General features: G+C 42.9%; 1 protein-coding gene across 1 annotated transcript in view; it reads right to left on the reverse strand.

Annotated features, from left to right (window-relative positions):
- Positions 1-1,556: 1,556 nt before the first annotated feature.
- eipr1 (EARP complex and GARP complex interacting protein 1) overlaps positions 1,557-26,236 on the reverse strand; it is a 54,842-nt gene continuing 30,162 nt past the window's right edge. Inside the window, exons 6-9 of the mRNA XM_079174142.1 lie at positions 23,555-23,691; positions 11,271-11,438; positions 8,160-8,327; positions 1,557-2,010 (exon numbers count right to left, since the gene is read on the reverse strand). Of these exons, the coding sequence (XP_079030268.1) occupies positions 1,836-2,010; positions 8,160-8,327; positions 11,271-11,438; positions 23,555-23,691 (648 nt within the window). The 3' untranslated portion in view covers positions 1,557-1,835. The remainder of the gene's footprint in view (positions 2,011-8,159; positions 8,328-11,270; positions 11,439-23,554; positions 23,692-26,236) is intronic.

Raw genomic sequence — 26,236 nt, forward strand, 5'->3', positions numbered from 1 at the left:
CCCACCAGCCGCCATCGTGCGATGCTGTTGGCCAGGAAAGCGCTGCTGCCTGTATATGGGTATTAACCGTGTCGACAATAACACCTCAAAATGTCCTCATTGACTATCAATGCATCATACTGAGTGTAATTTGTCACAGGCGAGCCTTTTCAGGAATACTAAAGAGGCACCTTCATCGATTCACATGCAAATACTCAGCTGGTATTAGCAGATGGATGGACTGATTGGTCCCAGTCAGTCAAATCAGCTGCTGGATATTCTGCATAAGATGGCAGAAACATCTCTCTGCTTTTTCTAAATACTCTGTCTTTTAATATAGTTTTTCTATACAAATCGCACATAGTACGACATATAACACATAGAAGACCTCGGCATGCATGTCACCCTCCCATCTCTTCATACACTTGACGCCCAGAAGACGGCAGAGACGTGACAACGAGTGCTGCGAGCGCCTCGTCTGTGCATGAGCATCTCAAGTTTCCAGATGGCCGATATTGAGCGATTACCTTTTCAGCACTCGCCATCAGGGTGTATCTACACCCTGATCCCTCCTCTCAATAATTGACTGCAGGGTAACAAGGCCTGTGTGTGTGTGTGTGTGTGTGTGTGTGAGAGAGCAGCTTCTTTGGTTAGACAGCCGAATATACTCTGTATTCTGCCACTGCCTGCTCCAACTGGCATAGCTAATGAAGAGCCCATACCACTCCCCTGGCGCGTGCGTGCGTGCGTGCGTGCGTGCGTGCGTGCGTGCGTGCGTGCGTGCGTGCGTGCGTGCGTGTGTGTGAGAGAGATGCATAGAGTCGAGCTGCAATTAAAAGGCCTGTCAATGGTGTCTGCCATAACAGAGGCTCGGACTGTCACTATCGACCAGCCTCAGCACACACTGTACGGAGTGGGGAGGAGGGAGGGGGGAGCAAGTGACGCAGAGAGGAGGACAAGGAAGAAGAGAATGAGATGGTGAAGGTAGACAAAGTTCATTTGGTATTGCGTCTGGTCAACAAATAGAGGTCTTTTGCAGCTTGCAAACACTGCCTTTCGGTCTGGACACGGTGGAGCGTCAGCTGCTAAACAGCAGCAGCTAGCAGCTGCAGATTATTTCTCTCAGGTTAGACTCAGGTTACAAGAAACACGACTGCAAATGAACGAGCACGTGTCTGCTGGATGTGCAAATATATAACGGTTTGCCATGTCAACTCATAATATGTCAGTATTGTTTTCACAGCTTGTTCTGCTGACCCCAAGTGGCCCAAAAATCATTGCAGGTTTAAGGATGTATTCAGTGATAGAAATTTAAAAAAAGAATTGTCAGATTCAAGGATGATGGAAATAGTTAGATGCAACCCTAACAAGCTAGAACTATAGAAATATATTCCTCTATTCCAATAGTGTTTTTTTCATTTGCCATTTTATAACTGGTAATGGCAGTTGAGCACCAGATAATACCAGTATTTTCACACGGGTAACGACAAACACAACATAAATGAGAACAAATAGGATTCAGACAAAATATCGTCGGGAAATAACATATTTATGCACAAGATCACATGACACAGTAGTTTCTTGGATGAAGAAAATTATTTTACTCATGTATGTGTTCCACGACAGCACAAAACCGTTTTATTGTTTCCAGTGGTCAGTCAAACCTATGAGCTTCAGTAGATTTACAGCACACACTGCAGCGTCTTGCACAGCACACTTACTGTGTCACGTTATGAAGGAATGTCAGACTTTTTGTTGTAAAGGATGTTTACAGCTGGGTTACTTCATCTTCACTTTCTTGCTTACTGCACACACACTCTCACACACTCTCTGATCACCTGTCCCTCCCCAGCCTCTCAGAGCAGGATGCGGTACTTGAGGGCTCGGGGGACCCTGTTGATGACGAGGCGTCCGTCGTAGCTGAGCGAGGCGAAGAGCCAGGGGTCGGCCGACGACCACTCCGCCGCATACACACTGTCCTCGTGTTCCTCATAGGTAGACACCACGCTGTCCTGTAGGGGCTCCTTTCCCCTGAACACACACACACACACATAACGTAGAGAGATGAGCTATGGAAACTGGAAGAGGAAATGCATCACATGTTGTAGACTCCATGCAGCTCTTCACCACTGTATGGAGGACCTGAAGATACTAAATTGGCTTTTATCTGGTTATAATAAATATTTCTATAAAGTCATTCTTAGAGCTTGTCAATGGTTCTCCTCGCTGGGAGCCAACGGCAACCCCAGATGCTGTTCAACTACCTGCTAAGCCGAGCTCAAGGGACCTGATGTACTGTTTCGAGACTCCATTACCACTGCTGGAGTCGGAGAAACAACAACTATAAAATCCTCCTGTTTCCCTGAAGTAACTGGTCTGGCAACATTTTCCTTCCCGACTAATGCGTCGTTGAAAGAAAAAACTACAGTTTGTTGGCTACACAAGCGGGTAGCCAATCAAATGCAACCTCTGGCAACAGCACAAATATGGCAGGACAAGTAGACAGACTGGGATCCAGTGGAAAAAGCCACTAGATCCCAGTCTAGCTGTTGTTCTAAAGCAGGGGTCACCAATAGGCGGACCGCGGTCCGGATCCGGACCCAGACGCTGTCCTATCCGGACCCAGACGTATAACTGATGGATAATTGAGAATTATACATTTTGGCGGAGCGCTTCTATTTTAACCTGCACAGCTTTTCCAGCCTTTACGGCACTCGTTCAGCAGTCCAGGAAACACACCGACCAATCACATGCGTTGTAAATCATCTCACGTGACGCTACTCAGCCAATCAAATATCTGTATTCTGAAACGCATCGTTCGTGAGCCGAGTGAGAGAGAGCAGTGGCAGAAGTAAGTCGGATAATTTTACATGGCGTGCTCTTAAAAGAGAAGTGGACCACGAAAACAGAGCTTTTAACAAAGAAAGGACGAACTCTTATTTGTTCATTCTTCCTGCTGGCGCTACTAAACGACTCGTATGTTCAGATACCGTGTGTAGTGACGCCGTTGCTTCCCAAAAAAAGGTCACCACGGTTGCTGAAAATGTTTGTTTAGATGCGTGCCCAAGAACGAATTCCACTTCCAATATAAACAATTTATTTTCTATATAAACAGAGTTCATGCCTTTCTCTGCTGTAATCCATTTTCCTTTACATAAACCAAAATCAGAACATTTATAATCATTCAATATGGAACGGTCGATGTCGCACGGTTAAAAACTGTTTGCTACCTTCTGTTCAGCAACACCTGTATGCAATGACCCAACTGATTATATACCTGTGCCCCAATTGCCACCGGCACTACGCCCCCATGTGGTGGGAGGTTGTACAACAACAAAATGGCTCTTACACCGTGGCCATTATTAAATGCGCCGATGTGAAACGCCACTATGAGACCAAACACACATCTTTAGGCCAAACACTCCAGTCTGAACTGAGGGCAAGATGTTGAAATGTGTAGAGATTGTTTATTATAAAGTTCACTGAGACAGTTATGATGTGAAATGGATTTAACAAAAGAGAAGAAAAGAGTTCACTCAAGCCACACTTTCCTTTTTTCCTTTTCATTAATTTTTAAAAAATCAAGCAATTTCTTTTAAGATGCAAGCTTTTCAAAAATTCATTTGTGTATTTTATTTTTAGATGGATCCCTTATTTTACTTGAAACGAGAGAACATTTATTTTTGTATTTCTATGTATTATTTATAATCCATCCAGTTACATTTGAAAACGTAATTATATATTATATTTTAAAATATAATTGATGTGTACTTTCTTTATTTGATTTGACAGTTGTTGACTACACAGAGACTTTGTTACTACTACTACTAGGCTTCTTGAATATATATATATTGCACTAAAGAGCGCAAGTTAGATATTATTGGAATGTTCCGGACCTTTGCACGAGGAGATTTTCTCAATCTGGACCTTTTGGAATTTTAATTGAATACCTCTGTTCTAAAGTATCCTTCTGCATTATAGTTGCTCTTCTTTAACAGTTTGATCTCAATTTCCTGGCGGAATAAGTACATTTTAAATAAATCATTTGAATTTGAACATATATCCTTAGTGTGGTACATTCCTCCTCTCAAAAAATGATGGTGGCTACATCACACTTAATATTATGTAGCCCTATCTTTTGAAAATAAATAAAATACATTTGAAAATGAAGACAGTCGTGAGGGCATAAAACTAATGATCTAACACCAGCATAGTCATGTGCTGAAATAACATTTTTTAAATCGGAAATTCGACCGTGAACTTCGAAATCGAAAGTCAAATCGAATTGTGTTTTTGGAGAATTGTGACACCGCGAGTGAGAATGTGTGAAAAGTTCTTCTAGCAAATTTGAACTGGGAGCAAACTATTTTCTATTGAATGATGGTGGATATTTAGCATTTTTTGTGTGATGTTCAGATTCACTCTTCTTAAAAACACACACACACACACACACACACACACACACACACACACACACACACACACACACACACACACACACACACACACACTATTGTTCTGCCACATAACTAGACATTTACGACTGAAGAGCATTTACTTTGTCTTCAGCACACCTCACGGTGCTGAGACACTTCTCCCACTGCTCCAACAATGTGACAATAAATAAAACCTTTAGAATTATCATCTAGCATTATTGCCATCCCAAATTTCTCCTGAACCCCACTGCTTTAAGTAGTCCCGAGGGAAGACAGTGACATACATATTTGGATTTATTTTACACATTAACTGTTTCTCACAGACAGTAGCTGCTCCCCCCGGGCTGCGGCCTGAAATAAAAACAGTCTTAAGTGCTCCGCTCGTATAGAATCATTGGGGAAGAAAAAGAACGTGTGAGAGCACTTGACTAATGCTATAATGCTGGGCTGAGTTTTTAAGGATTATGTCATTGGACAGTTCACCTGCTAATGGAAAGTATCAAATAGGGTAACATTTGTAGCCGGCTTACAGTGATAAATAGTGACCAGTGTTTCCCCTAACCTGTTATTGGGGGGCGCCCCCCTTGAAGGACGAGTTAATTTTGCTTAATTTATTTACACGCCGGCATGTGACGTCTGTCACTACATGGTCGTGCGATTACAATTCCCCTGCTCTCTGCCCCGCTCCGCACGCACGATGCAACAGTCGCTCTCCTGCGAGTTGAACCCCCCCCCCCCCCCCCGCCAAGGCTGTAAACCTAGGGGAAACACTGGTGACGGTTGTTTTTTTAGGTAACTCTAGCATTAAATTAATTCAGTCTAATACAACTGTCCTGGGATATATCCTACCTTTATGAAGGTGATAATGATCTTTTTTGTTGTTCAACCTGTTTAAAGGCTCAACGTGTAAGATCTGCTGAATCGTCGAATCTCCTGAAATGAGCCTGGTCACACAGTTGCCCCTGGGGTTTACACTGGCTGAATTTATGTCGCTATGGCTCCGCTAACTGAAAGTTTGTCTACAGAAGCTGCCCCCTTTCCTCTGGGTGAAGTAGTCTCCTGGTGGCAGGGAGGACGGAAAACAAAAATATGAATAGTGTTCTTGTTTCTGCCACTTGAGATTTCATGAAATCCTACAATGTCAAAGTGTAGACAAGTGAAGATGATAAAATAGTGTTTTGTTTGACCGGCTCTAAGAGTTACAGCAGTTTGGCCAAACGTTGTGTATTCTTATATAGTATAGTTTTTTTGTTCTGGGCAGAAACATGGCGGTGCGACATGGAGGACTCTATGAAGAGGACCTGCTCCCTATGTAGATATGAAGAACTCATTCTAAGCTAACGAAGACACGATTCTTAGTTTCAGGTGATTACACACAAATAAAAACATAGTTGTGAATATTATATTCCATTTCTGCCAACAGACTCCCCTAAATCCCACACAACGGCCCTTTAACGCCTCTTTAAACCTTAATCAAGGTAGGATTTAATACAGGACTGTTGCATTTGACTGCATTAGCTTTAGCTAAGTGTACCGAATAAACTGAAGGTATCTTTATATAAGTAGTGCTAAAGTTGCTTTCTTTTGATATAAAACAGTTGAAATATGAATGTAACATTGACTCAAGATGTGGTGTGGCAGTGTAATCTGATACAGCGAACTCAGACCGGACCCTCAGATATCAGTCAGCCACTTCCTGTTTAGTACGCGTGGCCTCTGTTAACACCACATCTCAACCCAGTTCGACACCTATGGGACATTTTTGAAGCAACGTGTTGAGGCTTCGCCAAGACCATCATGAGAACACCAAACGAGTGTCCATACCATGACATTACATGTTGGTTGTTCTTTTCAGTTTTCACCCATCTGTGCGTTTACGTCACCTTGGTGACGATTTGTTGTATTGATAAACAGGCCTAGCAAATTAAAAGCATACTCCTTTAGCTTGGCTATCTTTAAAATAATCTGCAAATTTCACGATGTGTTGAATCTGAAAAGCAACCGTATGAATTCAGAAAATAGTCACACCGCTGGAGAAGTCCTGTACGTAGTGTCCAGGTGCTGTGGAGTGGACACGTACTGCACATACAAGAGGGGTCACTAAGTGTAGTGGAAGGGTTCAAACCAAAGCTGAGTGCTGGTGATTAGGAAGAAGAGGTGATAATTGTAGACGAGAGTCAGTCATTGAGTGTAAGAACTGGCAGTCATGGATAAGAGGGGGAATTGTACCATAATGGAGGGAGGACAGTGGCAGATTTGAAAAGCACTGAATGGAAGCCATTACGGATGATGTCTAAATGCCAGGGAGAAACACTCCACAAGTGTTTTGACAGTAACATATTTTGAATGTTTTGACTCTACACTTTTATCATGGCAATGTATGTGAAAGGGAAGGTTCAGGTAGTTTAATCAGTGGGAGCACTAATATTAGATAAGCGGTTCAAAATATACGGCGCGTTTTTGTATATGCTTTAGCATCACACGGTGCATTTCATTCGGCTCTTTGTGGCCATCCAGAAACATGCAAGGGAGCTATAACTTACAAAAAAAAGACATAGAAGATTTGATTTGGTAAAAGCTGCCGGTCTGCGCCGGTGAGGTACTTTGAGGTATCCATAGTCGGCGTATTACCAACAGTAGAGGGCGGTCGGCACGCCCCAATTTGGAGACGCAGACATGTAAAAACAAAATCCATATCAGTAGAAGTGTACGCTATATTTAGAATATTTTCACCGCTTTACCTTTACCTTCGGTAAACTGAAGCTGTTATCTACAACTTATTCAAAGCCACTGGCTTCCAATGACAAAACAGTAATGTTACCTTGCAGAACTGCTGGTCTACATCTACCTTGATCTGTTACTTCTTTTGTGTTATTGTGTGAAACAAATAGTCTGGTGGCTTTGAAGAGAGCATAGGTATTGGCTTCAGTTCCCCGTCAAAAAGCGCTGTCTGACAACAAGGTAAAGAGGTGAAAATATTCTATATATATATATATATATATATATATATATATATATATATATATATATATATATATATACAGTATATATACACGTCCACAGCAGTGCTTCGCTGCTGTGCTGGTACTCCTGTCTGCTTCTCCAAACTCCATCTACTGTAGTAATACACCGAGTATGGAGAAGTACCTCATACAACCCCCCAGAAGCAAACCTTTAACTTTAAAGAATCCACATGTGCATTATGATACAGATTCAAACTAAAGAAGGGGTTCTACTGTCCAAATACTTTAAAGATGTTTAGGGTCATTCATGGATCAACAGGTAAAAGCAGAGAAAGAAAGTGTCATCTCGTAAAATTAATGGGAGTTACAGCATGCACTCAAATGAAATAACAACCCTGTTAATGTTTGAGAAGTGGGGCAATGAAGGATGGTTATTACATGGTTATAAACATCAATAGTTGGCAGAGGAGCTGATAATGTATCGCTCAATTTCAATTAATTTTCCTCTTGCGTATTCAGTATTGGTGATTATGAACTCTCCTGAGCACTAAAAAAAAACTTACCTGTGACCTCCTCGAGGTTCACTCTCATAACAGTCAAGTGATACTAGGGACAGTTAAAACCTTAAAATACTAATTATTACTCCGTTATTACAGCCTGGAAAACCATAACTGGTAGAAAAAAATACATGAAATCGGAGCTGTAATGAACCATAATTAATGTCGACTATTAGATGAGTGGAAGCATTTCCTTCTCTAACTAGCCCGAGTTGCTCCCTTACTTGTCCTCCTGGTGGTTGTCCTCCCCCTCGCTGAGCTCCTCGTCGTCCACCAAGTGCCCGAATGGCTCCGAGGAGATGGACACCATATTGGAGAGGATGAGGCGGCTGTCACTGCTGGCCGTCAACACCAGCTGGTCGTGGCTGTGGTTGTAGCGGACGCTCCACACCCTGGGACGGGAAAAAAAACAAGAGACGCACCAGTCGACATTTAAACAGTGCAGTGGTGTGTGTGTGTGTGTGTGTGTGTGTGTGTACAGTACATTCATGCATGGGTGTATTTAAGAGCCGTGTGTGGATCTTTTGTTCTGAACAAAAACTGATATCACTATAGTGAGTAAAACCACATGTATGGGAAGACCACACATGCTGAAACACACACACACACAGTCGTGCAGAGAAACTGTCCGTCTCTATCTCTCTTTCACACACTCGTGCCCACGCAAATGATGCAGAAAATGCAGCATTCTCACAGTGGGATTCACACAAATTATGCCTCTCTGGGTGTAGACTCGGATGCCAACAATTGAGGATTTGGTACCTTTCAGTCTATGTTTGGGCTCAATTCACGAGCTGATGATCATCATCATAAACTCCCTCATCCGGGTTTTATTTGTTGCTCTGATCCACTTTTTCAATCCTCCACACCTTCCTCTCTCCATCTGTGTCCCCCTATTTCTATATCTCTGATTGTCAACGGTGTCTCCCGCTCTTGCTCTTTTTCATCCTCTCTCTCTCTGTCTTTGTGTTTGTCTCTCTCTCTCTCTGTGTGTCTCTGTGAGCCAGGGGCACAGCTCAGAGTGCGGTACCAGTTTCCCTCACAGGGAGGGATTGAGGGATAACGGAGGCTGTTGACAGGAAATCAGCCTCGGCCACGCCGTTCCCCGTGCTCCCCTAATCCGCTTCCCTGCTAAAAAATAGTCCCTAATACCCCCAGCAGCCCTGAGGCCATATCCTGGCTGCGCTCTGGAAAAAGAAAATGAGCGCCCCCAACACACACACACACACACACACGCATCACACTAAAGAGAAGTGTACACAGGACGAATACACTCAGACATATGCATTTTAGAAATTATTGAACACACTCAAATGCATGTAGCCATACAGAGATAAAAAGAGAGTCCTTGCAAAAAAACACAGATTAGATGGCACACACACACACACACACACACACACACACACACACACACTTATCTCCTATCTGAAGAGATCCCATCTGCAGCTATCTACAGTTATGGATATGTTCACCAAGTCTATCTTTCTTTTGGAGATAACGCCTGCACTTGTGTGTGTGTGTGTGTGTGTGTGTGTGTGTGTGTGTGTGTGTGTGTGTGTGTGTGTGTGTGTGTGTGTGTGTGTGTGTGTGTGTGTGTGTGTGTGTGTGTGCCTTTATCTTTATTTATTGGTGTGCTGCAGCAGTAGCCCAGTTTGGCTCGCAGACACACTGATCATCTATTCAGCTCACACAGGAGAGAGAGAGAGAGAGTGTCTCCCATGCGCACACACACACACACACACACACACACACATACACACATACACACATACACACACACACATACACACACACACACACACACACACACACACACACACACTTCTACAGCACACTATCTTCAGCTCTTAGCACCGCCCGAAGCCTCACAGAAGCTGAGCTAGTGCAGGACTGGGCTGCCTTCGATCCACACTGACTCAACCCTCACTGACAAAATGAGTAGCGGCCTATTTAATTAGTAATTAGTGTATTACTACCTTTTATTGCACCAGCAGTAGTTAGGGCATTTCATTAGTTAGGAGATAAAGCCATTAATAAAACCAGAAACCAATCAACAGTGAAGCAAAGCAGTTATCACCATGTTTATCATTATTGTTACTGGGTTTTACTGAATGTGCCTGAATTACACTCCATGCTGTGTGACAGGCTTTTTTAACCCCTTACACAGGTACAGTATAATTATATAGACACAGGAAATACTTTCTCCCCCACATTCAAGTCAAATCTGAGGTAATGATAAATGCTTTTTCATCTATTCCTCGTGAATTCTGACCATGTAATATATAATAGAAGATAAAATGTTACGTCCCCAACACAAGTTCAGTGAGCTGTGGGGAAACGTTGGAATGTGATGCACTATTTGAAAATATAAAAGATGGGGCGTCTCTTTAAAGAAACAACTTTTAGAAAAATGTTGATTCACATAAAACAAATAATCCCTAAAATCTGTCACCTTACCAATCATGGCCAACTCGGTACACCCAAATGACATTTGCATCTGTTACCCTCGGGGTATGTAGCCATGCACATAGCTTAAGTTTCATTTGTCCAGATTTTGAGGTATCCAACTCTAAAATGTCTGTCTCCTCTCTCTCTACTTGTAAATCTGCCAGTCGCCTCGGACTATGAGGTACATCAGCATAAAATGTCATTATAATGGCCATCCAGGGTGAATTATTTCACCAGCTGATAGTCCCAATTCTCCTGCATGGGCTTTCTTAATATTCACCATATTGACAAGTGTCATTGAAAATTGCTGAAAGGTTTGATGCACAGCAAATGGAGCGAACCGCACTGTGTGGTGAGCTGGAGAGATATGTCAGATACAACGTTCATTTTTGGGTGCATTAAAGGAGCAGTGCTAAAACAAATTTCCTACAAAACCTTTCTGATAATAGTAAATATTCAATGTCTAAGCTTTCCTAAGGAATTACATTTCTGATTGACGTCAGACCAAAGTATGTGCATGTTCAGGAATGACACCATGAGGTCTATAATAACCCTCAGTGTAGCAATCATCTCTCCTCTGCAATATATCCCAAAGAAAAATGCCTTCAATTAACAAAGCTCATATTCAATTAAAATTGATTATTGGCCTTTTAAAAACTTATACTACAATCCAAAGACTAACTGCCTCTAGTTCAACAATAACATACTCCATTAATTTCCACCCAAACATGGGAGGATGACAGCAGCTTAGTGTGACACTTGAGAAGGACGGATTCGTGCCGACAGTGGAACTTGAACTTGGGGGCTCTGGTTCGAGGACAGTACCCACTCCACTACCCACCCCGAAAAACACAACCTCTCTGGAAACCCCCCACTGATCCACCCACCAGTGCGAGTGCTCCTCCAGGGTCTTGATGGGCTCCTGGACGTTGCGGACGTCCCAGAACTTGACCTTGCAGTCGTCTCCGCAGCTTGACAGGTAGTACTGGCGGTTGGGGTTGAAGTCCAGGTCACGCACCAGCTGGCCATGGGCATTCTCTATACAGTAGATCTGACTGGAGAGGGAGAGAGGAGAAGAGAGAGGTGATTAGAAAGAACGGAGATGACAGGAGGCATGGAGGGGAAGACAGATGAAAGAATTAGGATGGAAGGAAAGGAAGCAGCCGGGGAGAGAAATGATAAGAGAGAGGTATGGAAGAAAGGGAGAAAGAGAGAGAGAGACAGAGAGAAGAGGATGTGACAGAACAACAAAAGGAGATAAGAGAGAGAGAGAGAGAGAGAGAGAGAGAGAGAGAGAGAGAGAGAGAGAGAGAGAGAGAGAGAGAGGATTATTCACAGGCCAGAACATTCCCAGGCTAAATCAAAACCTCCTCTGTGTCTGTGTCTGTCAGTGAAGGCCAGGCTCAATAAAGAAGCAGACACCAGCAGTGGTAAATTATAAACGCTAGCCTCATAACCGCGCAGCCTTGAGTTCCTGCTAGAGTGAAGTTAACAGAATGACATGACAGGAAGAGAGACGCTCACTTTCTGGCCACCTCCTCCACCTTTCATGTTCCATATATTTTCCTCAGCTCTCCTTATATTCAATCCTTAAATATACACCTAAAAGAGAGACTATTGCTTCCTCTTTTATTTGCTTCTCTCTCTGACCTTCCAACCAATTCTTTATGTCATTGCCATGGTTTCAAGAGCCAAATTCAGCTATGGTATGGGTCATTTCAACAAGTTCTATTCATAACTTCTTAAGTAAAGGTCACAGACCAAAACAAAGCTAAAAGGAGAGTGGATTTAATGTTGGATGAGTAAATAACTATATCGACCAATATGCCAGTTGGTTTGTGCTCTAGCGCCGCCGGCAATTGTTGAAGTTGAACTGAACGGATTTTCCCTGATTTCTTGCATTGCTCAGATACCAAACATAATTTAATTTTAAAAAATGAAAATGATTCCATGTCATAGGGTCTCGTGAATTTTACCTTTTTTTCATAGCTGAAGTTTATTGTTGTTGATTAACAGTTTCTTAAAAGCTGTTTAGAAGTAATATTCATCACAGTAATGGTGGCTTGTTTACTTACTTTACCCTCAACCTGGATTTGTCTTATACAGTATGACAAAATATCTTCAGGATTGTAAAACAGCAGAGAAAAAGCAGAAGCAGTCCTTTTATATGCGTGTAATAATGCTACAAACCGTACAGGTCTATATTAATGGACTAATGTTTCCTAAATATAAGGATGCAGCAAATCAACTGGGTGTCAGAGAATTGAAACTCATTTGAATAAACTGGCAATTAATTAGATCTAGAGCTTTGCCTCCGCCATAAATGCAACACGAGACTGCAGAAAATCAGCACTTGTTTTTCCACACCACCGTTTCCTCTCCAGGCTAGCCTAGCAAAGCTCGGCCTGGCATGGTGCTGCTCAGCAGAGTGGAAAGCCTCAGTGTTATGGCCCAGCTGGATGCCAACAGCAGCTAGCCAGCTAGCTAGTCACCCCCGCTGATCACGTTAGGCAATTAACATGCTAATTAAAAATCTCATTAAAATAAAGGAGGTATAAGAGAATGACCTCAGGCAGACCGCTGGGCTTCAATTAGGTCAAGACAACTCAGGGACTGTGTGTGACTCTGTGTGTGTGTGTGTGTGTGTGTGTGTGTGTGTGTGTGTTTGTGCCGTCACTGCCACTGGACCGTGCCGTTGGTGTTGGCATATGGAACTTGACAATGTCAAATAACTTCCACTAGCTTCCAATGAAAACACCCTTTTTTTTTGGTGGAGCATAGATTGAGCGTACATGTTCTAAATGACTAATCCAGCACAAATGAGTGTGCATCAGGTTTGCACCTATTACCACGTATAAGCACTGTGATTCCTGGCTATAAGGCTTTTGTTCCACATGTTGTCTGGATATGTCCAGATTTCCCATTATGAGCTGTGTCCCATTTCCATACTATTTACCAATATATTCAGTGCATTCTCATCAGCATAAAGGGTGGTGTTGTCTGAGGGAACAAGATCATTGCTCTGTGATTTCAATATGAGCTTTCCAAAGTCATTGAGTCATTGAGTTCACGTGTGTGTGTGTGTGTGTGTGTGTGTGTGTGTGTGTGTGTGTGTGTGTGTGTGTGTGTGTGTGTGTGTGTGTTTCTTTTGCGGAGTAGTTCCAGAACTACCCCAGGCAGGATTTCCAAATGCAAGTTCATCTTAGCTACATTAAAGCTAGGGTTGGTAATGTTGAGAAACATCCAAAAGTAAGATAGATTAAAAAAAATGATCCAACCTAAAAAAATCCAGCCAACTCTTTTCCAATGAAGGTAGGTAGTAACACTAGCTCTAAAAAGTGGCTACAAACGTCGCTGAGGCGTATTATATCAGCAGTAGAAAAACAATGTTAGTGACGTTATTCATTCATGCCGGTGACTGTGTTGGTCCAAAGATGATTTACGGGTCCTATCATTCATGAGGACCACTCAATTTCTCAATTGATATCAACATAAAAAATGTTATCCATATTTCCCAACTTATATTAAGCTGACAATTTATATTCAGTTTCTTCTTCCTAAGCATTAACACTTGCTTTCTGGAATACTTATTTATTCATTACATTTATGGAACCTGATTTTAAGGAAGACAGGTCACTCAAAATAGAAATTGAATGTGTAATTTTGAGCCAGAGCGCATGATTTATTTACAGTGCTCCCTCCCTCTCCTGTGTGTGACTCCGAGGTAAAAGGCATGACCCCGGGCTGCAGGGTGGCTGGTGTTCAACCCGGCCCGCCGTGGAATGGGACGCGGCCGCCGCGCGAAAAAGGAAATGGAGCAGGAAATTGGGTTAGTTTCGCTCGTTCCTTCTCTGGTGTCTCAGAGCAATCCCCCTCCACGCACGCACACACAAACTCACGTATAACCCCCCCCCGCTAATAGCAGAGAGACCTGGGACTGTTTCGGATGTGTGCGAGTGTGTGTTTGTGTTTGTACGAGTGCTGAGGATTAGAACACACTCAAACTCAAGTCATCCAGCCGGCGAGGCTGAGAGTGTGTGAGCGTGTGTGATGGGGGGGGGGTTGATGAGGGGACAGGGGACCTATTACACACACTGTTAGGCCCACACAGATAAAAACATAAAACTGGGAAAACACAAAAATACTTTTGTGTGTAAATATGGAGGGAGACTTAGGTGTGTAAGAGGGAAGCTACAAAGGTAGACATATGAGCACAGATTTGACCATCACACACACACACACACACACACACACACACACACACACACACACACACACACACACACACACACACACACACACACACACACACACACACACACACACACACACACACACACACACACACACACACACACCCTGGCGTAGCCCGGGTGATAAATCTCTCTGCTGAGGGGATCGACTGGAACACAGACGTTCACAGTCACGCACAAACTTCTGTTTCTATGACAACTGCTGAGGGGAGGGAGGGGGAGAAAAGAAAAATCGAAAGAGGAGAGCAATCATTTCATCGCTGATCAAAATTAAAGCCTGGCTTTGAGATGGAGCTGGCAGAGAAAGAAAGATGGGAGAAAGAGAGGAAGGTAAGAGGGAGGGAGAGAGGGGGGGGTTAGTGTCTCCCCATGTGCAAAAGTAAGGGATCATTACATAGAGCAGCCTAAATTATTTTGGTGATGGTTAGCATTGATGGTTAGCATGAAGTGCTCACAAAAGTTGATGAAAAACTAATATAACAACTAGGTATTAACTTTAAAAAAATATGGTTACATCCCCTACGCTTCATTTTGTTGGAATTAACGAATGAATTCAGTACTGTAGGGATGACGTATTTATGTAGGCCAACCCGAAAGTCAGCATTGCATTGTTTCCCCCCAACAAAAAGCCAATGGGCTTTCTCCATTTAGTTTTGAATTATTGCAGTAAATAAACTCTGTGGCAAACAAACATTTATGATTTATATGCTAATAAACACCACAATTACAATTACCAGAAGCAAAACTACACCACGGTCACATGACTTAACAACCACTAAGAGACTCCCTTGCCATAATTGCGTGCATGCTGATGTCTGGAGTGCATATAACTACCACACAACAGGTTGAAGTCCAGCCAAGTGACCTTTTTTTGTTGTTTGTTGTCTAGTACTCTTTGCCTTCGTTGGTTGGGTCTGTTAGGTTTAGGGTTAGAATATCAGGGTAAGCCAATCAGAGTAGGGCAGAATATTGCATCCTATATGGATCAAGGTGTTTTTTAGCACAATAAAAAGGTATAGAAGACTCACGGAATGAAAAGCCTGCTTATGTCTACCTCCATCTGAAATCAAGTACCCAACATTTCAATAAGAATTTCAAGTGGTAAACCAGCCACCATTAAACCATCATTGCAAAGTGCACATGAGGCGGGCGAGAACGGAGAGCTTGGCAGGCGCAGCAACAGCAAATAAGAGGGGTGGTGGGCCGGCATCACAAATCTAAAAAGGTATTTCTATACTCATTTTTATTCTTTAATTTCAAGGTTTGCATAAGGTCATGAATGCACCATTATGAGAGTCACAGTTTCATGTCTGGCTGGTGTCTACTGGGGAGCAAGTGAAAATGTCACAGAGAATCGATCTGACAGTCGCCGGGTTCAAAAGGTCACCCTCGAATCAACAGCGGCATATGGAACCCCGCAATTTTCAAACAAACGGCTGACACTTTTGCATAATGGCTCGGCGTTGGAATGTGATATACGATACTCCTAATGGGCAACACTTTTTGCATAATGGTGCCGTATTTGAATACGTGAATAAAATATGATGGAAAGGGCTTTCTGAATAATGGTTTACCTTGGGAAACCTATCATTATGGCACGCTGAAGCACCGCCACATCTGTTGAGCTGGTGGAGTGTAAAGGGCTGGGTTTTTTGGGTCAGCAGGCGTGCAGTGTGATCAGGAGCCTCTATCGTCTGCCCGGGTGACGGGTTTTGATGCTGTCTAGTACTCGTCTGTACCAGCAGACAGCTGGCTTTCAACCTGCACTGTGAAGGAGCCAACAGCGCCACTATCAATCATTCCACCTTCTTTTACGCTCTTTCTCCCTCTCTTTTTTCATGTGGGCTCATTGTGACCCCCCCCCCCCCTCTTTCCTCTTGCTCACATATGCACCAATACACACCACAGGGGGACATGTAGAGCGGCCATGCTTCACTGCAGCACTGCACTGCTTTTCAGTATGCACCCTGCAGTGCATGGTATGGCCGCAAGCGTGACAGCTATTACACAGCTCTGTGTGTGTGTGTGTGTGTGTGTGTGTGTGTGTGTATTGCCCCTTCCCTGTTGGAACTGTCGATCCAAGAGGGAATTCAGGGAGAGACGCGGTGGAAGGACATGTCCAATGACAGGCATGTTTCTCTCTCACACACACACACACACACACACACACACACACACACACACACACACACACACACACACACACACACACACACACACACACACACACACACACACACACACACACACACAGTTGTATGCCTAGTGGCTAGAACTCCATGTCTGTTAGCTAGCCTAATATTATTCAAAGGCTCAAAGTGTCCCAGTGCGCCAAGAATGACACACAGTTGGTTTCCCTAAAACTAACACAACCCTATTTTTTTTCATAATTTTTCTACAAAGACATTTGACAGAATTGTTACTTGTGCACCCGTGCATTGGTGTTCTCATGCTTGCATTTTATGGTATAAACTATGACTGACACATGCAGGCTACGATCATCACATCTGACCGGCATGGTTCATCAACAATTTTCCAATTTCAAACTCATGTGCAACACCTATGCACCTTCGTCTAATAAGGACACACTGCATGCTCCCATTTGACCTCTGTGGTTCAAAATGTGTATATCTGGGTTTAGTTTGTATGGGCTTCATCAAAGAGCGCCGACCCTTTAATACTTGACAGGGGTAGCACAGTTTAGAAAGTTCATAAAGTCAGCAAACTGTTTCCGTGATATCTATTATGCAGCTATATCTTTGCTGACATTAGCTAACATTAGCCACCATAATCCACTGAGCGCATTGAGCAAGATTGTGTTGATTCATTTATAGTTCATGAATGAATTTTTTATTTTCTTCACCAGGACATTATGTATTTGTTTGTGTGTGTGTGCATGGTGCATCTCTGTTCTGTCCGTCCACTGCTTATCTTGTGTCCTACAGTGCCCACCAGCCTAATATTTGTTGTGCTCATTTATGACTGTATGTTCAAAGGACCTCTTGCGGTTCAAATGATTCACACTTTCTGAAAACATATTCTATTGACTTATACATATTCTAAAACTTGATTGTTTTATACTGTCATTGACCGCTGAATCAACACTACTCTTATCGAGCCAGTAGCAAGCAGTGTGCAAAATAAGGGGGGTCTCGGGGGTCCAAGAACTCTTGATTGACACTTGAGACCCCCTGAAAGACTCAATAGCAACATTTTGAGGGGGTCTGTAAAATCAAAGACATTATTTGTCACTTACAATTACAATAAAATTGTGTGACGCAAATTCGCACGAATTTCAACTTCGGCGAAAAAATCCTATGACGATGCGGCGCGATAGCCTATCAGCATTTAGATGCTCCTCCTGTCATAACTGACGTCCTGCCGTTGTTGAATCAGATTAACGTTTGGTGTGAACGCAGCATTACACAGTGAACTGCAGTTTAGCTGCACGGACAGCTGCATAGAATACAATGAGAGTGCGTTTGATACGCTTGCAGTCTAGATGGGAGCTGTCGTTTGTATTCTTTCAATCAAACGTTACAGAAGTGGTCGAGGCAGACAAACCTGAGTGCACTTCTCTAATTTGTATTTTGTCTAGATGCAACCCCAATTATTTGTCCCAACTGGAAGCTCTGAAGTTTCATCACTTCAATCACATCGATCCGCTGTAAAAGGAATCTGATGCATATTTTATAAATATTGTGTGATATTTTCAAATTTGTGACAGCCGCCATATTCCCTGTAAAAATGTCAACTTCTTCCATGTATTTCTCATCAATGAAGCTCTTCAGAAATGCTGCCAAGCTGCTTCTGACACCCTGTGGCATAAGTGAAATAGGACCTTTTAAAACATGCATTCATGAAAAAGACTTTGCCTAAAAATCACAACAGCAGCCCCTGTACGACGGGGATTACATTTCTGAATAATGTAAAGGCAAAGGTACAGTGACAAAGACGAGCTGAGAAGAAGTGAAAATGTGTCTGGATTTTTTCCATTAAACACGGCTTTCTGTCCCCAATATTGGAGCGGAGTTTTGAATAATTTACATAATGCTGCATATTACATCAGTACAAACTAGAACAGGATCCATATATATTTCATAAGCAGTGTTATCTTTGTAATGTTTCCTTTTTTTAAAGCACTGTGTGTGTATCTGGGAGACGGGGGTGCTGAAGACACCATGCTCCTCTCCAGGGTGTTAGATGACTAACTAAAGGCGGCTGCTACTGCTGGGCTGTTCTCCCTGTCCTTATTTCAGAACAGGGCGGCCGTGATTGGGCTGGCAGACCGGGTGACGAGCCTCGGGAACGAAAGGGGGGGAGGAGAAGAAAAGAGTGGATTTTCTGTGTGTGTGTGTGTGTGTGTGTGTGTGTGTGTGTGTGTGTGTGTGTGTGTGTGTGTGTGTGTGTGGGGGGGGGGGGGGGGGGGGGGGGGTAAGAGGGGACACCTCAGAGGTCGTCTGAGGAGGCAGTGGAGCGTGCGGAGAGGCTGCCATCACACAGCTGCCACACCAACTGGACACACACACATACACACATACCCACACTTACAAACGCACGAGCAGGTGGTGGCATGAGCACACAATAACACGCGCGCACACACAAAAGCAGAAAGGTACACAGAGCCCTGAGCAAACAGGGGCGAGCACGTGGTCACTTGTCACATGCAAGTCGCTTACTCAAACAGAGGGGCGCACGCACGCACACGCACCCCCCCCCCACACACACACACACACACACACACACACACACACACACACACACACACACACACACACACACACACACACACACACACACACACACACACACACACACACACACACACACACACACACACACTGCACTGACTCACTGCTCATTCACACTTGCAAGCCTTCCACTCGCAACCACTTCACATGTGCACGCATGAACACACAAACACATCGTGGCCTCGATTGATGCCTGTCTCTGAGTAAAACCTTGGACTGAGGGAGTCAAGAAGCCTCCGGGATTCATTCGGTTAATCGCTTCAATGGATGAATGACAAGAAAGTACAACATAGAAACAATAGACCTATTATTTACTATCACCTGAAGCTATTAAACTGTTTGTTTTTTAAATGTGCTTTTTACATTTAGGTCTTTTAGGTAAACACATGATGGAATTCATTATTGATTTACCTGCTGATGTTTTTTTCAATTAAATCCACCAATAGACCCTTTCACATTTGACATCATCATCAATACGCGTGCACATGTTGGCGACCGAAGTGGCATTCCGCCGCAGCCATCAGGACGAGTTAGCAAGCTTTTAAACAGTGAATTAAAACTGTTAGCAGAATCCAAATGTCTGTTCATTGCATGTTCAGAATCGATACGCCAACAGTGGACTCAAGTTCTACAGACTTCAGACAGGATCTTGACAGACAGGATCTTGACCGTTTCAGAGTGACGGGCGTTCCAGTTTAACGAGTGACCGTGTCAACTTGTGACTTTCACCTGAATGCGCAAGTGCAAGCTATTAAATGTAGCAACTACCACTGGACTGGATCAGAATGCTCAGGCTTGCAGAGAGAGCAGGCCCTCCCACAGTATGTTGACCAGAACTCATCAGACTACAAGGGATTCATTTAACCACCTTGGATGTACGCCTGTGTTCAAAGAAGAATTCACCTTAAATCAACATTGGTGCCATTTGCTATACAGTGGAATAATTTTGCACACTGCACTTTTCAGTTTTTTATTTGTGGAAAAAATTTAAAAACATGTATAATTTTCTTTGTACTTCACAATTGTGTGACACTTTGTGTTGGTCTTTCACATACAATTCCAATAAAATATATTTATGTTTGTGGCGTGTAATGTGACAAAATGTGGAAAAGTTCAAGGGGTATGAATACTTTTGCAAGCCACTGTGTGTGTGTGTGTGTGTGTGTGTGTGTGTGTGTGTGTGTGTGTGTGTGTGTGTGGAGTTAAATAGTCAGTAGCGATGAGAAAGCATTATGCTTATTCTACATTAACTATATATATATACTAAACTATAAAAAAAAATCTAATTTAATAAATCATTTTACTTTCTTTGGTATTTCAAATACAGATATGCAATGATGATTGCTGGGGAATATGTACTGTATGTCGATATTATCCAATGTCAAGTCTCTTTTTGATCATTTGACAAGACGATACAATGATGTGTGTGTGTGTGTGTGTATACTTCATAACCAGCGTGCACTAGAGCCCGTCATAATAGGGTTCACTGGGCAGACCCGCTAGCTCACCTGGCAGAGCGGGCTCTCATGTAATAAGTCGGATTCTGAACCTTGCTGCATGTCATCCCCCTCTCTCTGCTCCCTTTACATTCTCTAGCTGCACAGAATAAGAAAATGCACTGGGGCTCATGGTACCTCACACCACCGGTTTAAACTAGGGCTCCAGTCTGCTGCGGCTTTATCATTTATCTTTAAATCGCTAGCTATTTAATTGCTTGCTTTCGCTTTCTGTTTTCGTCATCTTTTAAATGTGAACTTAATGCTTTCTTAACATCTAATGTTTAACATGTCTAATATATTTCTATGCCCCTGTAAAGCACCATGAATGGCCTGGTGTCTGATTAGTGCTCTATGAATAAAATGACCTTGTCTCATCAAATCTAAAAGCTAACTACCTCTTTACAGGCATGTGAGTCAGTGATAGACTACTCATTACAAAAAATGTAATTAAATAAATACCCAATGAAGTTTATTTTTTTGAATTTCATCGTGGCTCACAAAGTTTACAAAGATACCGGCTGAATTTGAGCGGAAATCAAAAAAACAATGCACAAGGTATCTTTGAGTACACTGTGATATCAGAGATGAGACTGTGGTCTCTGCTAACAAGCCCCATGCTGCCGCCCCCTCCTTCCCTTTGTGCCCACGGCCAAATCAGTATTGTTGCATCTTTCAAAATAGCACAGCGGGAGGAGAACGGCCAAAATGGAGCGTGCAGGATCTCTATAATTTGTTATGTGGCTGATGGGGAGTGATATCAATGATTCAACTATCTTATCCGGGCCTGTGATCTTGTAAATATATTCTCTCTCGATCTCTTCGACACGTCGCTGTGATCAGTGCGGTGGATAACGAGGCGATTCTCATTCCTCCTAGCAGATCCCGCACGTACACACTCACTCATCACATACCTCAGAGACACAGGGAACGCAAACGGAGCACGCACACGCACACGCACACACACACTCAGACGCACACGCAGCTGATAACCTACAGTTACAAGGTTAATGTGTGGTAGTACACATGCTCCGTGTCAAGCAGGAACATTAGTGTTTCGCCACGCCACACTTTATCATGTGCTGAGGAGAAGCGCACACTCCATTAGAGTCATGGACAACCACATGCAAACAAAACATGTTATAGAGACAAGAGGGAACGCACAGAGATTCAAAACCGTGGCAATGTGCAGCTTAGAGGTTTGTTTTCCTTGTCTACTTACATTCTGAAAAAAAGCTGTATTATACGTGAATGAAGTTAACGTGTATCATTTGTAAGCAATGCCAATAAGATACCTTAATTCTATGTCAAAGTGACGACTATGAAAATTGTGAGAGGATATGTATATAAATTATATATATATATATATATATATATATATATATATATATATATATATATATATTAGATGTCTCCGCGATATTCTCCGGATCAAGGCAAAAGGGACTGCAATATGCAGTGGAAGGATATATCCAAAACATTAAGATCAACAACGAAGGGGACACAACAATAATCGAAGCAAAAGCATACAGGTCTCAATCAAAAAATCTCTAATGCAGTCAGACGTTAGCTGCTATCCAAACAAACACATGTAACAGACTGTCTCATGTTTGTCCTTTCTGGTGTTGAAGATATGTCCCTTCAGGGTTGCCGTAGAGAGGGAGCAATTCCCGCCTCTAGGAAAAGGGCAGTAAACAAAGAATAAAGTCATGGATAATTCTGATGAACCTGAGGACCTTCTGGATGGGAAGTTCCTGTTCCAAAAAATCAAAGATTTATCTGTTTGATTTAAAAAGAAAAGAAAAATGTTTTATTCAACCATACAATGGCTAAGAAGCCCGAATTCTGTTTAGGATGAAGATATATTAATGTTCCATATGGAAGAGCAAAGAGAACTGCTAAAGAACTGCTGAGTTGCAGCACCATTGTTTTTGTTTTTTATGAATAAAAAAAGAAAACATGTTAAATGTATATATCCGTCTTTTGTCATAAATCTTTTTGTTCTCACAAAAATATACCGAGAAAATCGGTAATATGTGATTAATCATGATTAATCCACAGAAACCTGTGATTAATTTGATTAAAATTTGTAATCATTTCACAGCCCTAATATATATATATATATATATGTATAAATGAAAGAGCTTTTCAGTGGGGCTTTTCTTAAACATATGCAACACATATGCAGAAGGGATGTGGACTCATCTGCAGTACTTCCATTCAGTATGATGAGTCAAATTAAATGCATACTTCCATGTACTGCACTGAAATATCTTGTAATTATGTGTAAACACGCTGAAATGATTAAGCTCTGAGAGTTTAACTCGCGACTCCAACATGACTCACTTCTGTCAGATTTAAATGCAGGCTGTTGGAAAACATGTGGCTGTTTTGTAATTCAGGTGCATGCTAATACTGAAGACATGCCTCATGTTGCTCTTTTTAAAAATGTCAACCCTCAATGTAACCAAAGCATTGCTTGTTAACCATGTGATCACATGTGGGTTTTATCAACTCAAGTATCTGTACTTCTTCATATTTCAAGAACAAATCATTAATACATTGAAATAGTAGAGGTCTTTATAATGTCTTTGTTTTAAATAATAGCCATTTAAAGTATCAATATCAGGATTCGAATGGTGTATTTTCAGAAAGAAAGTGGAGAGCTCACCTCATGGTGCGGAGGTCCCAGCCCCGGATGGCCGTGTCGTTCGCTGTGGCGAGCTGGCTGCAGTTGTGGTGGGGGCTCCACTTGCCCGAGGTGAACTTGAGCTGACCTTTGCCCTCCAGGGTGGCGCTGCTGGAGACCTGCGGAGGACCGGCAACACCTTCATTACCGTCTCTGAGCAGGGACGTGAACCTCCTCCAAATGTGTCTGTGACAGGTTGAGCTGGCGCGGTGCGCTCAATCAGCATAAAAAGGCTTTATTAGAAGCCATTTTCTCTGCAGGCCACAACTTCTAACCTTCTTTGCAATGAATGTCTTGCTCAAGATGTACTTTCGGTCTGATTCGGCCTCAGTTTTAAGACTTGATACTAATTCAAAGCTACACTAATCAATAGATCTTATGTTAACAATTGATCAAATGACTGTGTGCAACGTGAAAGGAGTTTGCTTGTAGAGACAAACTCACAGAGAATTGTTACCTAAGGCCTCGATCACATGGATCGAGAAACGCGTCACCAGCAAGTCCAACGTTGTCCCATGGTACAGTGCGCCTGGCGTGCGCTCCTCACTTGGGCATCACTTACTTCTAGTGACTTTTAGACGCCCATAAAAGTTCAACTTAAAACTTCTCGTCAATGTCACACCTGGTCCAGGCAGTCAATCAAATCCAGGAAGAGGCGTTCGTTATTTAAATTGCATAACATATATTAAAAAATAGGAATATTGGGTGCGAGGGAGGATTTTCCGCTGTAAATGAAACGGCCGGCCGGAGCCGCAGCAGGTTGCACGAAGCACCTGGATTAGAGCAGGACATCATGTCTCCTCTGCTTGGCCCAGTTTGACGGTTTGATGCGAGTTTTCGAGAGCCTGGCGATGGACCAACCTCTTCCATAGGGTTGAGGCATGAGTCATGATTATGCAAATTCAGATACAGCGAATGGTCGGTGAAACTCGCCGAGCTGTATCCGTGTTCTGATAAAGTAATACAAATTCAAATTCTCTTTTCACAAAGAATAACTTTTATCCAAAATGCACGGACACCACCATCACCAGCAGCATTTCAATTTCTGAGAATCAGCTCACCACCTGTACCTTACCTAAAAACGGAATGTTCTGGCAATCCCTCCTCATCAGCAGAGGCGCTCTCCTGCCTGCAGCGCACTCCAACATATGGATTAGTACAATCTGTTCTCATTTCAGTGGCCACCCGCCGGCCCCCCCCCCCCCCTCCCATGCATGCACCTGCTGCTCATTCAGCACAGCTACTGACCCCTGGCTCTCCTTGGTCCCATAGCAGGGATCTATACACTAGATCGCTCAGAGTTACTTATGGATCAACTGTCGAGTCTAAGATGAGCCCGTGGAGGATTCAAGACCTATGAGTGTCGAAAGCTGAATCAATCTAGCCTATTAAGGCGGCTTGGAAAAGCATTCAAATTTATTGTAATTTCTTAATTTTAGGCAGAAAAAAAAAACATTTCACTGAGCGAAATGTTGCTGGATCCAAACATTAGAGCAGTTTAGCTGAGAGACAGTCAGGTTAAATTGACTACTTTTCTTTTTAAGGCTTTTCAAACAAGACGACATGCTTGTCATCGGATATTTATCAAACTTGCTTACGTATATATCACGGGGCGACAATGAAGGTGAAATTATTCAAAGTCACAACATTTGAAGGACTTTGAATTCTAAAGCTTATCACTTCATCAGGCAGCTTTTTAAAATGGAATCCAATTAATTCAGTGGTCACTGGTCAGGCTTTAGAAATGATCATCTTTCCCTTCAAACTACGAGGCATCTAATAATTCCAAAAAGCAGCATCTCACTGCTCCACTTTACCCCCGGCTCCCTGACTATCTGCAGGGTTTTTCTCTCCCTCTCTCTCTCTCTCTCGTCTCAGCCTGTTGGAGCAGGGATCATCGATCGGCCCATCACCACACAGCTCCCTGGTACACTCTCATTATTTCAGCTAGAGAGGACAGGGGGAGAGCGAGCGAGCGAGCAAGCGAGAGAGAGACCGACAGAGCAGCAGTCAGGGAGGGAGAAAAGCAGATAGGATAAAAGGAAGGAGAACAAAGAGGGTAAAGGAAGAAAAGAAAGGTGGCAGATGAAAATCGGACGAGGAGAGAAACAAGGTTTCCTCTGTGGTCTTGATGTAAAATGTTCATGATTAAATCAGAGTGCCTCCTCCTTTTTTTCTTTTCTCATATTTTATGTTAGGTTAGGTTTACTGTGAATACGGACTATAAACCCATAAAAAGTCTGTCACTGAGTTACACTACTCTGCCTCTGATGCACTTCCTCTATGCATACCCGGCATACTCCCCATCGAAGCTCCGCCACGACAACCTCATTTGAGAAATGTAGGGGGAGCTCTGAAATGTTGCAACTATTTTTTCCGTATTAATTCATATTTTCCTGTACATGTGTTTCAATCTTCACATTTGCGGGTTGTTGACAAAATGTATTGCATATGTCATAATGCTATACGGGGGACACGGCAAACGGACTACGAGCCATTTTCACTGACAGCCGGCGTCACGAAGCTACAAACGGACGCCCGACGCTTGATGACGCGTGACGCGCCACAAATCACAGTTGAGCTGGTCTCAACCAATCACCGTCTAAAAAAATACCTACATCAACAAGCTCTCGAGCAACACGTTAACGACCACTTGCCGATGAC

The sequence above is a fragment of the Pholis gunnellus genome, assembly GCF_910591455.1.
Source record: "Pholis gunnellus genome assembly, chromosome: 15".
NCBI lineage: Eukaryota > Metazoa > Chordata > Actinopteri > Perciformes > Pholidae > Pholis > Pholis gunnellus.